Source organism: Corvus brachyrhynchos, unplaced genomic scaffold (genome assembly GCF_000691975.1).
Source record: "Corvus brachyrhynchos isolate BGI_N302 unplaced genomic scaffold, ASM69197v1 scaffold175, whole genome shotgun sequence".
NCBI lineage: Eukaryota > Metazoa > Chordata > Aves > Passeriformes > Corvidae > Corvus > Corvus brachyrhynchos.
Window position 1 is genome coordinate 3,339,749 of NW_008238448.1, and position 16,341 is coordinate 3,356,089.

At 38.8% G+C, this 16,341-nt stretch overlaps 1 protein-coding gene across 2 annotated transcripts; it reads right to left on the minus strand.

Annotated features, from left to right (window-relative positions):
* Positions 1-2,074: 2,074 nt before the first annotated feature.
* CFI (complement factor I) lies at positions 2,075-16,237 on the minus strand. 2 transcript variants are annotated; one of them, XM_017736814.1, is made up of 12 exons: positions 16,078-16,237; positions 14,203-14,482; positions 13,428-13,572; positions 11,906-12,084; positions 10,786-10,896; positions 9,101-9,217; positions 7,938-7,976; positions 7,326-7,429; positions 6,603-6,718; positions 5,623-5,900; positions 4,428-4,529; positions 2,075-2,520 (listed from the first exon to the last, which is right to left on the minus strand). In XM_017736814.1, exons 1-12 carry the CDS (start codon positions 16,135-16,137, stop codon positions 2,303-2,305), a joined length of 1,749 nt encoding a protein of 582 aa, XP_017592303.1. In that variant the 5' UTR covers positions 16,138-16,237; the 3' UTR covers positions 2,075-2,302. The 2 variants fall into 2 exon arrangements, with proteins under 2 accessions (XP_017592303.1, XP_008633837.1); XM_008635615.2 differs by having other exon boundaries at positions 14,203-14,521.
* Positions 16,238-16,341: the final 104 nt, after the last annotated feature.

A 16,341-nucleotide genomic window follows, 5' to 3' on the forward strand; every position in this document is an offset into this window, starting at 1 on the left:
GCTCTGCCGTGTCCCCAGTGCCGTGTCCCCTGTGCCGTGCCCCCTGTGCCGTGCCCCCTGTGCCGTGTCCGCTCTGCCGTGCGGGGCCTTCCAAACCTGGGCAAGCGGGGCCTGCCCTTGTACCTTGGCACCTTGGCGCTGGCTGAGCAGGGCCCCGGGAGGTACCGAATTTCGTGATGATGTTCAGTGGGAAGGAAACTGACCCGGTCATGTTTACACGTGTGAGTGGTTCTCATGACATCGTCAGAAGTGCAAGGCGAGGTTGCAAAACAGAGCAAAATGAAAGTGTATCTATTAAACGGTAAAAGTCCCGTCTTGATTTGTTCAAAAGAAAAATCAGACCAAAATGAACTTGCTTGGTAAATATCGTGTTTGGTTTTGAGATTTTTAAAAAAATGTATATTTAAATGCTAGATGCATCACAGATGAGCTGAAGTGGAAGCACGTGAAAATTGTTTTAATTTTGTAATGAAAACTCTGATTGATGTTGTGTAGAATTCCTCAGAAAAAAGCAATACTTGGCTTCAGGTCAAAAGTAACATGTAAAGAAGAACAGGAAATGGAAGGAGAACCAAGAGACTTTCAGATCAGACAGAGCATAAAGATACATATTCTACTGTGTTGGGGGTTTTTTATTTGCAGTCTCAGTATTTAATATTATATGTAGTTAACTGAAGAAATCGGTGGAAATAGTTCTTCAGAGAAAAATTAAGTCAAACAAAAGAGGGAGCTCTTTGTACACCTGTTCAGCTTTTTCCTATTTAGGATTTCTTTACCAAGACCCTAATTCAGCAAAATAATTTCTGTGTAGCAATATACTTAAATGCTTTCCTAAACAGGAAACCTTGTTGACGGGGGGGGGGGGGTCCAGAGAAGCAATTCATACTCTTAGTTTAATTATTTTGGTGCCTGACAGTGCCTTTACATGACAAATTCATGCTGATGTGGGGTTTTTACAAGTCTGGAAGATGGAGAAAAGTCAATGAAAATGTAAAAATTTTTGTTGTCTGACTGTGGTGAATTATAGAAAAATTACTATCACAACAACTGTGTTGTGTAAACATATGCCATTTACTCAACAGGATAATTAATTTAGAGGAATAAAGTAAAATAGATATTAGAAGTATTTGTCATTAGAATACGGTGAAGAATGTTCTAAAGCTATTGAAAATTTTCATACAACTGGCTGGAGTTATGTGAGTTTTGTGTTGATGGCACCAATCCACAAATCAAATTCTACTGCTTCAAAAAGAATTTTTGCACACTTTTTGTGTGGAGCTCTTACTGAATGTGAGGGTATTATGTATAGTCTGATGTTTTCTTTATGACAGCAAAGAGCCTAATTTTAGATCTCCTACTTGGTTTTGTAGAATTAAGTCTGTATGTTTAAGGTATTGACTTTTTATATATTTGTATTGTTATATAAAATGTGTGTGGATATAAATATATATATGCACATACAGTGTGTGATAGTGTGTAGAGTAAAACTCTACTTGGTGTTAAGAGTTTGCTGGATACCTGAAATATATATACATACACAGGGATCTTAAGATAGTAAAGATGCTTTTTATTTAAGTTGGAGATTTAAGTTTTAAAATTCCTTTGTTGTTTGTGACCAGCTGCTGTTAAATTAATAAAACTTAGAGCTACAAAAATTGCCCCAGGCTAGATGATCAGATGATGTATATTAACTAGATATGAATTGTCTAAGTTTGTAGCTGCAAAAACTAGCAAGCAGATTTATTATTTGAGTAACTGTTGCATTGCAACAAATCTCATGGTCATAGCCAATCTGTGGATTAATAGATGGTCCGAAGTCTACTTCTGCAATAAGCCTGAGGAATCAAGTGCCAAGCAAGGCAGCCTCCTGAGGCTTTCTGGTGACTTAGACCTTGAGATGATGTGAGTTCTTTAAAGCAGCCTGGCTGCTGTCCTTTCTGTGAAGTTCACATATTGCCAGTGCAGTCATTTTCCAACCACTGCTTCCAGTATTATTGTCTCTTTTAGCTAGATAAACAACAGCAACTGAAATGCAATGTGAAAAGTGGAAAAAAATCCAAAATAACAAGAAAAAGATATTTTAACGTCTGCTTTTATTAGAGACTTTTGCTGTGGACTTGTGCCTGTAAAATTCTCTTCCCACAGGCTCTGCAAAATTGTGATATTCATAGAGGGTTAAGAATTTTCAAAATACATTCCTTAAAGATTTGTACTGCTTGTTGCTAAGTTACATGACTGCTGATTGTGAAAAAGGACTATTTTTGCATGGGTGATTTGAAGGAAGCATTTCATTTTCCAAGCTTCAGACATTGTACCGTGAGATGAGACCCCTTGTCACATGGTGGCTAATCCAGTCATAATAGCTGGCAACCTGCGTGTACACGCCAGGGTGACCAGCCTCCCCACAGTTCTCACCCCAGCTCACAACACCCCAGACATAGGCCACGTTTTCTGCATCAAAACAGACCAGGGGGCCTCCTGAATCACCTTTACAACTGTCTGTGGAGCCATCATAAGTACCTGAAGAGGAAATAAAAAGCAAAATTGAGTTAAGATACAAGCTGGCACACAAGGCAGAGCTCAGGAGATTTTTCAGGTTTGTCGCTTCCTGACAGGTGTCTGTCTAATGGTCACCAGTAAAGGAGATTCGGAATCTCTTCAAGTCTGTTACTTACTTCTCATTTCAAGTGCAGGGCCTCTCTTTATACTTGTGGCTGGCCCAAATTCTCATTTGCTTTTTCATCAGTCTTGTTTTACCCAGTGCAATAGGGAACAATTCAGCCACATTGCCAGCTATAAGAAGTAGCCCATAAAGATGGAACAATGTAAAAAGATTTGTAGACTGATTCCTTTGGAAGTGAAGATATAATAATATGTGTACGCCTCTGTGTCTGCCTTTGGTGTCCTCTCTACCCAGTAAGGCATTGTGCAGTCTCATCTGTACAATTATTTTCTTTACCAGCTTTATGAAAACAGATGGGCAGGCATGAGAAGGAGAGCACATGAATCCTGGGATGAGAGGGAGAGCAACTGTCTGTAAGTGCCCCCACTGCATGGTTGGTCCCAGGGCTGCTACCTGGTGCTCCTTTAGGAACACCAGGTAGCAGCCCTGAGGCACAAGTGTGCAGGATCCAGTGCCCTTTATGCTTCAGTGCTCACAAACCTACTCATTTGCAGGTCAGCAAATAAGGAAAATTATTTCCAAAAAAATGAAGCAAGATGGATATGATATAAACAGAAATGCTGCTACAGAGCTAGAATGTGATTTTTGCTTTTTTCCTATATACTCAGTAAAAGTTTATGGATTTCTAACACCCTTACTATACTTTTCTGCTTGGTTGACTGTCCTAGTATGAAGGAGTCCATACAAAGCATGACTCCCCAAGCTTTTAAAAATGTAACCTCTTTTTTGAATCTCTACATTTCTGAGAAAGAGTTACGTGAACTTTTCACAGTTGGGATTACTAATCCTATGAAACAAGATTTTATTGCCTTTAATCAGTTTAATTAATGCTTGGATTACTAACTCCTGTGGATACCAGCCCTTAAAGTTTTTATTTGCATCAGGGATGGAAAGTTAACCCCAGATATCCCCTTTCTGAATGTGTCTCATGTGGTATTGTCATTATCCCCTTGTAGTAAAGTATGATCACTTGAAATATACTGAAGAAAAAAGAGATAAGTTACAGAATTGGTGCAGTAAATAAGCCCCGTATCTTACAGATGACATGCTGAATTTATCATGAATGATTTTGCTTTCATATATGGTTTTTATTTTCTTGTTGAGTAGTTTGTTTAAATAGTGCCTTTACTTTTTGATTTAACAGTTGAAACCATCTGCCCTGTAAGTTGAATACTCACTGCTCTTTTAGTCATGTATTTGGCAACATTTTTTGTCACTTGAGAAGCAAAAATGTGTATTCAAAATCCTCATTTTAATACTACGAGTGGCAACCAGTTTCCTGGCCAGACTACTCTAAGTTTGCAAAGTTAACTGTATTTTCCTGGGATGCAGTGTGGTAGTGGCAAATGTCTAAGCAGATGAATAGTTACATTCTAGTCAACAGGCTGTGTGTTCCAGGACAGGCATTAGCTTAAACATGTTGCTGAATCAGAATCAAATAGAGTAAAGGTAGGAGGTTCAGTAGGCTGTAGAGTGCTTGTGTATTTAGAAAACATAACTCAAATTACATGCAAAAATTTGCCCATATAATCATAGAAACTTGTCATGCTGTCATCTGAACTCTGTTTATGAATACGTATATAATGGTGGATGCCACAGGCTCCAGTGGCTGACATTTTGCCAACAGTGGTGTTGTGGTAGTTGGTTTATTGTCTTCCTTAAGTCTGGAAGATTCCCACCCAGTATATCTGGCCTAAACTGAGACCTTGATGGTAGAAATTATAGTAATAAAATTGATGCTTACCTGCACATGCCATTTTTTTAAAAAATCGTCCTGGATACAATTCAGAACAATTGTGAAATAAATTAACATTTCCCCACTTGAGGATAAATTGTTTTTTGTAATCTAGAAAAGAAAAAAATATTTTCAAAATTTAAAATTGTAAGTACACATTAGACACATTTAATATAATAATTTGAAAGTTAGTTAATTTACTTATTTAGAGAATATTATCTTCAGTATTATAAACCAGAAACCTTAAACTGCCACTAACATTTACCCAATATATTGGCCATATATTTCAAAATAAAAGCAGAGTGGTGTAATTGCAGTGTTAACTACAGTACTTTCATGTGACATTTTCACCCTTTCCATTTCCTTGTATCCCTCAGGGTTTTTTTTCCTGTGTTTTCCATATCAAGGTTTCCAGGCACTTGGAAACTGGTATATTGCTTTCTGTGAAATGGAGATGTGGCTGTGATTCATCCTTATTACCTTTTTTCCAACTTGGCTCTATCTTTGTGGAGTACTTACTGTAGATACAGGTGAATTATGTATTCACAAGTCTAAAGAGATGCTCTATTTTGTTCTGTCTGTTTGCTAGCAATTCCCAACTTTGCATTTGCTGGGTGGATGCTACTGAGTATGGAGAGGAGGAACCTCAAAACCAGGCTGGAACGCTGTGATACAAAACAAATGCTTCCCAAATCTTTGAAAGCATGATTATACTTGGCTTATGTGTCTCTGTGCAAGCTTCTCTGGGCTAAACCCAACCATGGCAGTGACAACATGTGCTGAGTTTCATGACTGCTGGCTGCAGCTCAGATCCTGTTGGGAAGGGGACAGAGGACAAGCTGTGACTGTGGGCCCCCGTGAGCTACCAAACACCATCTGTTACATGTTGTTAACAGGTCTCGACAGCTAATACAATTATTAGATGGACAAAAGGAAAATTTCTTACTGTTGGGGTAGTTTTCATCCAGAGATGTCCTCCATATCAATCTACTAAGTGGCTGAAACAGCAGAGGAAGCAGTACAGAAAAGAGAACCCAACAATGATACCTGAGTGCCAAACCACAGCCTACATTTTCTGTACTCAGCCTCTTCTGACTGCTTTGTGCACAACTATTCTTCAGCCTTTTCAAAATAAAAGCTCATCGCAATTAGAAAATGAGTTATACAAATAATACATTCCTGTAGCAAGCACTAAACCAAATACCTTTCTCTAGTCCCCATCCAGAAACCTTGCATGTGTCACCAGTCTTGAACATGTACTCTGACCAGGGGACACAGGCAGGCATGCTGTTGTCTTCCAGGAAGCATTCTCCATGCTGAGAACTTTTCAGCTCCAGCAGAGCAATGTCATTTTCATAAGTTGATGCATTGTAATTTTCATGAATTATCACTTGGTTTAGTTTCAAAGTATTTGTCTCTTTGTCGTGGTCTATTGTATGCAGCATTCCAACCCAGACAAGGTAGAGATGGACTCGATTTGCCCTGGAAAAAACCAGCCAAATAAACACAAGAACTTACATTTCAACTGTTTTAAAGCTGTAAACTGTTGCATTTTATCGAAGTTTCTGTAGAATAAAAATTCACATTAGAGACATATATTTTCTTTCTGGACTTAATGCCCAAGTTTTTCTGAAGTGTAGCAAATTCAAGACAGGTGACACATGCTGAGTACTGCAACTAATGCAGAAAATGATGTTAAAGCCAGGCTCTGTTTAGTGTTGTGACAAAAAGAAACCAGGTGTTTATGCTGCTCTGATAATAGAGTAAGCAGATGTGGATGGGACTGGCAAATCTTACATGTCTGCTCTTGGCTTGTTCTGGGGAATATATGACCCCAGGGACATTCTCTGGGAACAGATCCTGGACTTCCCCAAGGTAGAGATGGAGAAGAGGTCCCTTGTATTTAATTTCAAGCAGAGTGGCTACAGTGGACCTTTCCTGCCTGTCTGCTATCTGACTAAAGTATGCCATGTCTCTTCAAACTCATTGTTACTTTTTATCTTTCTATTCACTGCCAAAACACTCTATTTTCCCTGAATCTTCCTCATTGTTCATGTGGGTGAGTCGGTATTTTAAACTGTTCTGTTCAACAGACAAATAGAAATTAACAAACATGTAGCTGAGAATATCCAAAACAATCTTTTTGCCTTGCAGTAAGAAAATAATTCCCGAGTTTGTTTTTACCTGACACAGTGAGCAGCAGTCAGAACCCAACAGCCACCAATATAAACCCCTCCACAGTACACTGTTGAACCTTCATTGCTGGTGTCTTTAATTGCCACTTGCCAAGGGAATTCACCCTATTCAATCAACAAACACAAATAATGAGAAGTCATTGCAGTTGTACAACTTTTAGTGCATAAAAGGAAAAACATCTCTTGGTATCACCTAATCTCCTTGACTATGTCTGATTTTAAATAAAAGATCTGCTATCCAGAAGTTGTAAATTGGGCTCCATGAGATATAAAGGATTTATATACTAAAATTCAGTAATTTTATTCAATCTTCTGACTTGGTGCAATGCCTCCTTCCCTCCAGCTTTCAGTCATGAAACCCCTTGTAGTCAGAGAAACAGATGTAGGGTCTGACCCTACACTTTTGCTGTATTGTCTTTTAAAGACGCAAATTTTAATTCCATTTTGCCAGAATTGTTATTTTTAGCTGTAGTATTAATTGTTTTTCTGAGTAATTTTCAGTGTCTACTTGTACTATAATGCTCAGTTTTGTAACTCCATATTTTACTTTATAAATTGTGCTTCTCTTTACTTTCATTCAGGGCAATGCCACTACTGCTGCAAAACATGGCATAAGCTGATTTTGTTATTTCCTTAAGTTTAACAGAAGGCAAATAATGCCCATTTAAAGCAATGCTGAATGAACTCATATCTGGTAAGGTTATTTTTTTACCTTTCCTGCAATCTCTCCACCTATGATTCTTTTCCGTCGAGTTAGTGTGTGATTTCTAACACCGCAGTGCACTTGGGGAAGAAGTGTCTTTATCATTTTTCTTTCTTTAACAAAAAGGAAAAATGTATCTCAGAATTCAGGTATACATTCTCTCTATTTGGAGACAGGCTTATCTTTATCTTGAAAATCTGAGTGCTGCAAATATGCCAGCAGCTGAAATAGGAGGAAAACAAAGATGAAAAATTTTGGCATCTGTCTTTGCTTTGAAAATTGTTTGTGTCTTAGCATCACATTACTTCTCTCCCTTTTCCAATGCTGCTTGCATTCCGGTAAATAATTTTAAGGATGTTCCCCTAGGTTTGCTGAGAGTTTACCTCAGCTGGGAGTTCACCAGTTGCCAAAACATGCAGATGTAGGTCCTCAGCCAGGATGAATTATTACCGCGTTCTTGAAATCAGTGAAAAGTGAGACCAACAGTAAATCCCACAGTGTACATTAGTAAATCACAAAGTCAAAATATCTGAGTGTTCTGGATCTGAGGAGCTGGCTGGCAGCTAGAAAGTCACTAATAAGAGGGTATGCTGTTGATTTTGGAGGGCTAATTACACTCACCTTCATCCATACTGTCATTTTCAGCAACTTCTTCTTTGCCTATAGTAGAATAACAAAACACTAAAATTATTGGCAGACATTTACTTAAATCTATGTCTGTGTGCCAAAATTGTGGAACACATTTTAAATGCATAAGGGCATACTGTTCTCATGGAGAGCAATACTCTCCAGCCTGGTGCCTGCTGTTTCCTTTCCTGCTAGGCACTGTTTGGCTGCCTCAGCCTAAAAATGACCTACAGCCAGCAGATACTCATTTATAACTACACAACATCTACTCACTTTCCAAGCCTAGGGAGCCCTTCTTCCAGGAAACCCTGAGAAACTGCCTTTTTTTGTTTGTGATCTCTAAAGAGATGTCCCATTCTTCTCTACCAAAAACCACCAAAATTTCTCCTGCCCCATCAACCTTTGAAACTTTCTAAAAACCAAAGGAGCATTAGGTAACAGGTTTTTGTTTGATTTTTTCCCCCCCAATTTAGATTATGCTGTGTGCCTCCTTTAACGGGGTAAGGGAGGATATTCAACACAAGAGGTAAATTAAATGCTTGCTGAATCTGGTTTGTCAGCTTTTATTCAAACAAAGTGCCCACTGAATTCAGTCCTTAAATGGGGGCTGAGCATTGCGTCTGTTCTCATGTCACTGACAGTAATGTTTACATTTAGAGTTCACTTTACCTGTAGTAATTACCATTTACCAATAGTTTTTACTTTTTTGGCCTTAGACTTTCTCTTATGAGAGCAAGGAAAACATTCTGATTTTAAAACAAAGCATAATCTTTTCAACAGAGAGGGGAACAGCACAGAAGAATTATTATATTGACAAACTAGTTGAATACCTCATTTGTGGGGAAAGTATTCCTGCTCACCCTCTCTACACTTTCTTAAGGGATACCAGTTTGATAGCTGGCCACTTAAACAAAAGACATAATCTGCCTTAAGCTTCCAAAACCATCATCTGTTTTCTTCCTTCCTTTAGTTTTCTTGTCATTCTTTTCCAGAAAGAAAGGAAATAAAATTGTATGACCTTTTCTTCCTCCTGTGCATAACATAACATAGGGAAGACTGATTCTTGCATAATAAATAGTATAATAATATGCATTGTGCAGCCTCTAGTTTAGGGCTGAATGAAAGGAAAGAAACAAAAACATCTTTCAGAAAAAAACCTGCACAGAGAACTCCAGCTTCATCCTCTCCTGTGAGGCAGTCGATATCTTTGTTGCAGACATTCTTATTTGGAATACAGATATTTGACCGACAGTGGAAACTGTTGTTTCTGCACTCTGTAACACAGGAGAATTACAAATGTAAATCACAGGATCATTTGGTTCAGCAACCTCACACTGTCAGAGAGCTTTTTAAAATATAAACCAAATGTATATCCATATTACATGGGACCTGGCTGTTCATAAAGAGATTACAAAAGCAAGCTCTGTGCATGTAAACAAAATGAATACTTGGCTCTCCTCACTTTAAATCTTGAAGTTATAAGACTTGAAAAATGTGGATCCCTGTTACCACTGCAGTACTGTACTGCTAGACTTGGTGTCAGTCCATACCAGTTTCATTCCATAACATGTCCACACTCAACCTCAGCCAAAAGACTTCCAATTTCACCAGCGTTACTGATCACCTCAAATGAGGAACTGATGATGCTTGTGCCAAATCTCACCCTCCCAAATCAGAGACCAAGCTGAGTTTTGGTTGCATGCGCTAAATGCCTAAATGCAGGGTTAGGAATCAAGAGTCCTTTTAGGAAGAGACTGGATGTAATAATTTACTTCTTCTAAAACTCTTGGTTATATGAAAAGGTATTATAAACCTGAGAACCCCTTCCCTTTTAAATCTTGAGATCCCTTTGAATGTTATCAAAAGCAAAGCAGTGCTTGAATTCATGGCAGGGTCTTCTGAGCTAATTTAAAATCTCACGTCAATCTACAATTTAAGGTATTTGTCTTTAATAGAAAATAAGATAGTTCTCTAAAAGTATCCAGATATCCCAATATGATCCAAAGACCACTGAACTCAACTGAAATACTTATTTTGATTTCAGGAAGCATTGTTTTCAGCCCATTCAGCTGAAACAGCACTATTTTTGTCATGTGGAATCCAAATAAATGTCTACTAGATGTATGAAATCACATGTATTTATTTTTTTTTCTAAAATTTCTGTGACCATGTTTCCACAATTATAAGATTAATCTTACTTACAATTGTAACACTACAAAATTAAGGTTATGGAGGGATAATGATGGGATTTGTAATCCACCTTAGCATTGGGCACTGGAAACCCAAATTTTGGAAGTATTCTCCTGCATTCAGGTCATGCTAGATCCATTCCTCATTTCTAATCAGAATTTTTACAGCTGGAATTGCAGATGCTGAAAGAGTGACTTCTCATGAACAAGCAATGTGCCAGGAACTCTTCACAGATGTTCCATGGATGATCTTGCATTAGTAATAAATTTAAGAGAGATCTTCCTTTGGTTTAAAGATAGTTCATTAGAAAACCAGTGTCGTTTAATTACTATTGATTTTTTCCAAGTAAAAATACATTTTCATTCTAACAGGACTCATTTTTTGTATCAATTTTTAACGGCTTCCTAAATAATTTCATTTTATTTCCTCATCCTCTGAGGAAATCCAGATTCTCAAGAGATCACTTGCCTGCTTCAAAACTGTATTTTATGCCTTTTTTTTTGCCCTTCCTTATACATAAACTATGGTTTGATTGCTTTGATGTAGTGACTTACTGGACAACAGAATTTAGCTGTTACATCACTGTAAAAATTCTTTGTGGGTGGTTTTCTGCTGAAATTTGTACGAAACACCTGACAAAGGAAATTCTTACCTCTACAGCACAGTTCATCACTCAGGTCTCCACAGTCATTGATTCCATCACAGGTTTTATTCAGAGAAATGCACTTCTTGTTGACACATTGAAACTCCCCATCTGAACAAACTGTGCAGCAAGATGAAAATGAAGTTAGTGTGGAATTGACTGTAGGTTCATAATTGCCCAGGGAAATATTCTGCCTGCATATTTGATTCTGTCAGCAGTTTGGCCTATCAGCAGTAGGTATGCTGGGGCCCAGTCAGGTAAATAGGAATATTTTTTTAGTGTTTTGTTTGCCTTTTCATGAGGGTTTCAGTGTGACCATTTATTTTCTTCCTCCAAATTCCAGTAGTCCGGCAAAAGGGAATTTAATTTCTTCTAATGAAAGGACTGGCAAGGACTAAACCAGAAATGACCAGTTCAAACCCACTGCAAATGATTCAAGGAACTAGGATGATGGAGGTTCCTCCTCTAGAAAGAACTCATCAAGAACCTGTGAATAACTACTTTTGTAAGAGAAACCTGAGATGATTCATAGCTTTTCTAGTCAGCAGCATCTCAGGCTGATCCTCAGCAGTCCCAGAGAAAGCTCACTGCAGAGAATGAAAAGCTGTTAGAATTCTAAACAAGGCCTTGATTCCCCTTTTATCAGTGAGAAACTGAGGAGTCCTAAACCCCCCATGAGACACCAGCAGTTTCACCATAGCCATGTTTGTGTGGCTGCAGTGCTCCTGGTGTGCTAATGGACCTCCCTCAGTGAGCACGACAGTGTCACCTGGCTGCCCACCAGTTAACCCGGGAGAGATAAGACTTGTGGGATACAATATACCTTGGTACCCTTGGAAGGGATGGTGGAACAAACAGAACCATGTGTAAAATAATTTTCCTTTGGGGAAATACCTGTAAAAACACTTCAGGAGCAACAGTGATTTTTCAAACTTGCAAACTCAAGACTGTCTTGACTCCAGATTGCCTCAATTATCTTAAAGTATGCAAAATTATGATTTAAAATAATCAAAGGGTTTCAGTGCAGGTTTTCTGTGGCTGAGAGTTCAGCAAACTAGGTCCTCATTATTTAAAATAAACTTAAAATGTAAAAACACCGAAGGGATAATAAACTAAAAGAACTACTAACCTCTGAGATTTTCTTGGCACTGCAGGCTAACAAGTCCCTCATTACTATCTCTTGATTTCATCTCTGTGTGACATTCAGCAAGACTTGTCTCCAGGCCCCTGCAACTTATTTGCAGACAGTGCAATGAATTTAAGGCAGATTCTGTGATGCTGGAATTGGTTTGGTAATATTCAGCACCTCTGTGAAGATACAAATAATAATAATAATAACAAATTATATCATTTCACCATGGATTGTGCACTGCTTTTATTGTTTAGAATTTATATGATTTCCCTCAATGTCAAAGAATTTTGGTCATGGCTAAGAAAAAGAGCAGATTTCCCATGGAGTTGTCTAGGGGTAAATGGGAGATGTTTACTTTGGAAGAAAAAGTGCTAATTTTTGCAGGTTGCTACCTAGAACTGTCCCCAAATCCATATGTAGCTCTATGAAAGACACTGTGTATCATGATGGATAGAAAAGTCTCCTTATGCAGCAAAACTTGTAAGCTCAGATCTCTATCTCTGTGTGGACATGGGTGAGCCATAACCTGGAAACCATCCTGCATGGGGTCAGCTATCCTTGGTGCCATCAAAACCAGTGAATATTGAGGAAGCTCAGGCCACTGCACGGCTGGGATTGATAAATTTTCATCTTTCTTGGTTTTACCTGAGCAGTATTCTCCTAACAGTGTATGTATGCCCTACCTTAAAGAAATATGGATCGAGTAAATAAGTAACTAGAGAGGCTTTCAGTGAGACTCCAGGGCTCAGTACTCTGTCCCAGGGCAAACCTTTATCTGCTATTTAAAGCTACACTGATCAGGACTAGGAAATACTTCCTTTTCACCCAGAGAGGCACTGCAATAGCAGTTTCAGATTTTTGGGGACATTTTTAGGGGTTTTTTTCCATAAGGTTGGGGAAGCAAGTCTACCTAAGTTAAATTAGTTGTACAGGTGTAAAATTATTATGTACAGGATACAGAGGTGACTCTATGAGGAGCTGAATATGCAACTTGGGTCATCAGTGTGGTCACAGGAAAAAAAACAAGTTCTGTGGGGCTTCAGCCATCCCTGGGGCCAGGGCAAGCAGTGGCAGCAGGGTAAGGGGTGAAGGGAAAAACCCCATGTTCAGGTTCTTGTTAGTCTGGCTGGTGTAAGTGGCAAAACAGAGCTGTACCCTATTGTCAGCTGTCCTGAGAAACCTTTCTCTGCACACAGATCGTGGCTCAGAGCTACCTGGGGATGCTCCATCCATGCACTTTCCCTAACACAGGCCTGAGAAAACACCTCCAATTGGTCTTCATCTTTATTTTAAAGTAAAACAATTATGGTTTGCATAGTTGTAACCTGTAACAGAACACAAAAATTGTTTTGGCTCTCACTCTCAGGTGTCAGTTTAAGAAGTTTTATCAGAATATTGTAGCCAATACACTGTTCATGAGTTTTCTGTTTTAACAGTTGGCTGTGACTGACACTTCTGTAAGCATCACTACTTTTTCAGATCCCTTGCAGTTATCCAGAGATAAATTCCCCAGACTTACAATTCAAAGCCAAGGTGCCTGCAAGCCACATTTGCTTCATTCATAGTCCACTCACTAGCGCATACAAAACTTTCTTCCTTGTGATTCACAGGTTTTACTCGAAGCAAACTTGAATCTTCATGACCCAGAGAGACTGAAAATGTTTCTTAAAACATAAAAAAAAGAGAGAAATGAAAAAAATCCCGAAACAAAATCATATTATATAGATGTATCTAGTAGAAAGACAGCACAATACCAAATCAGGACTGATTTTGTATTTACAGCTGAAGTTCATATGGAAAGAACACTAGATTGGGAATCTGAAGTTTCAGGTATTATTCCTGAATTTTCTGAGCATTGACTTTGTGTCTTTGAGCCTGCTACTTTTTCAGAGTATGCCAGTTTAAGGACAAATGAGGGTAATGGGTACATAAGAGTACCTGAACGTCTACCAAGAACAGGTTGCATTTTAGTATAATAACCTTCTTTAGGGGACTTTTGGTAACCAACCAATAATACTTGAAGTGAGAGGGCCAGATCCTGCTTCTATGACCTGTGTAGCAAAATGCCTGCAGCAATCTGTGTAACAAAATCAGCAGGAGGATGACCTGGGCCTGTCAATCACTTTATTTTTTTATGAAAATCAACAGATACTGCCCATTTTCAGTGACTTTTCATTTTCTGTTTGATTTGTTACTAGTGCAAGAAAATCAACAGACTTTCTGAGCTGTAAATAGTGTAAGCATCTCCTTAGCCACCCATGACTGATAAATTCTGGAAAAGGAGGTGTTAATACCTTTAGGCATGCATGTTCCCTTATGCAGGAACTTTGCTTTGGGCTGTTGACACTCATAGCTCTTCAGCTGACAGTAGGTACGGAAGTTCTTTCCACTGGTGGAACAAACTGCAGAGCCATTCTTTGGGCACTGGTAGGGAAGCTTACAAAGGCATTTTCCCTCCACACATCGTTCCCATGGCTGACAAAAAACTTTTTTACAGGACTTGTGGGTGTATTGGTTGCTTAAGCATTCTCTTATGAGGTAGGTGTCTTGCTCAGCTGGCTGGGCAGGCTTAACCTGTCGAAAGGGGGTTTTTTCAGCATTAAATGCTGCATTCTGCAAGGCACACACAAAAAAAAAAAATTAAAATAAAAGCAAGATTAGGGACTGCATCAAGAGTTTTGCAGATCTCTTCACTGACCTCAGCAAGTGTCCATTCGTAAGCCTTTCCAATCTAACCAAAAGTTGCTAAATGCCATTTATAGTGTTTATCCCCTTGTCTTGGCCACCTTGTCTTCCTGTTTTCCTGAACACTTTTTTTCTTTTTGGGTCATTTACCTGGTGTGATGTTCACTCTCACTGATCTCCCCCAAACTTTATACTCTTTACTTTTCAAACATCAACTGAAGTGCAGAGCAGATTATAAACATTTAGGAATTTAAGCACCAGAAAGTGAAAAAAATAGCAATTTGGGGGTTTTTTTCCTAGGATTTGTTTTATTGGCCTGGTTGACTTTGGATTTAAATATCACCAGTAAGTATTTATGAACTACTTACTAGCAAATAAATCTATAATTAATGATTTGTTTTGCAGAGTCCATATGAGTGCTCAAATAACAAGTATCTCAAGTATCTGAAAGCAATTTGAAAATTGAATGCTCTTCCTTATCAACTTTTTTCCTGTATCTTGCACAGCAGTGGATTTGCAGGGTGGTTGCTGGCCATCACTGGACTGCAGATACAGATTCTGACCCCCTCCCTCTGACAGCCTCTGGGTGAGTGGCTCTGCACCTGTGTTTGTGCAGCTCTCTGGTGACTTCAGTGCTGGCTGGATGCTTTTGCTTACTAAGATCTGTGGGTAGTATGAATGATGAAACATGAAAAATATATATGGATGGGCTCTGTGTGAAAATGGGAGAGAAACGTTAGTCCTCGAATGTGATTTATCAGCTTTGACTGAGTCAACTGAATCAATAGAGCTGAAGTTTAAAGTTCTCATGAGGAAATCCTGGCCACAGTAAAGTCAGTGAGGATGTTGTTGGGGCAGAATTTAATCCAATACCTCTCCTTTTCACGGTTGTATAATCTAATTAAATTCTTCCTGCTGTTCTGGGGTCAGTAGGATCCAAACTGCGAGCCAGATCCGGCTTGGCATAACTCCCATACTGTGTTAGGTGTTCCTCCTCACCGGGAACAACAGGTGCTGATTTTTATCTCAGGACTTCTCTGAAAGACTTGGGTTGTGCTGAATGCTCAGCCCAGACCGGCTTTCCTGGGCACTTCTGCCCGAAGACAACCCGCAGCAAACCTTCTGGCAGTGGGACATACCACGCTGCCGTGTTACAAGGCTGCAATCCCGCTTCTCAAAAAAGGGAGGCAGGGAAAATTGCAGCACCTTTCTCTGGTCAGCCTTGCTTGCAAATTTGATTTAGGATAGGCTCATAATTAAAATATTTTCCAGAAACCTGTTAGCATAAGCCCCGGATAGAATCAAAACATGAAAGAGAAATAGCAAGCTTCACACATTCAGGCTGGGCTAAAACAAATGTATGAAACACAAATACTATGAAAGGAAACTTTTTTTAAAAACTCAACTGGTTTTGCTTTTATAACAATAAACTGTTTATTAAAGGTTTTAATAAATTACTGCTAACACAATAAAACGTATCTTACCTCTGATCCACAAAGACAAAGGAGACACAAGAAAACCAAGCAAACTGGGAGCATTCGCATGATGAGATTTTTATCTCCCTTCCTAGACAAATTCCTGTGGCTGGGATTCTTTTGAGTGTCAGCTGTTAGATTTGTGTTTAATTTTTAGCCACTAGAAAAATATTTTGAAGCGTGTTTAGAAATAAAGTACAGGAGCCTCAACTATTAACTGATAAATCTGTTCAAAAGATCCTGCCTTAACTGGTTTTATGTACACGTAAGTGT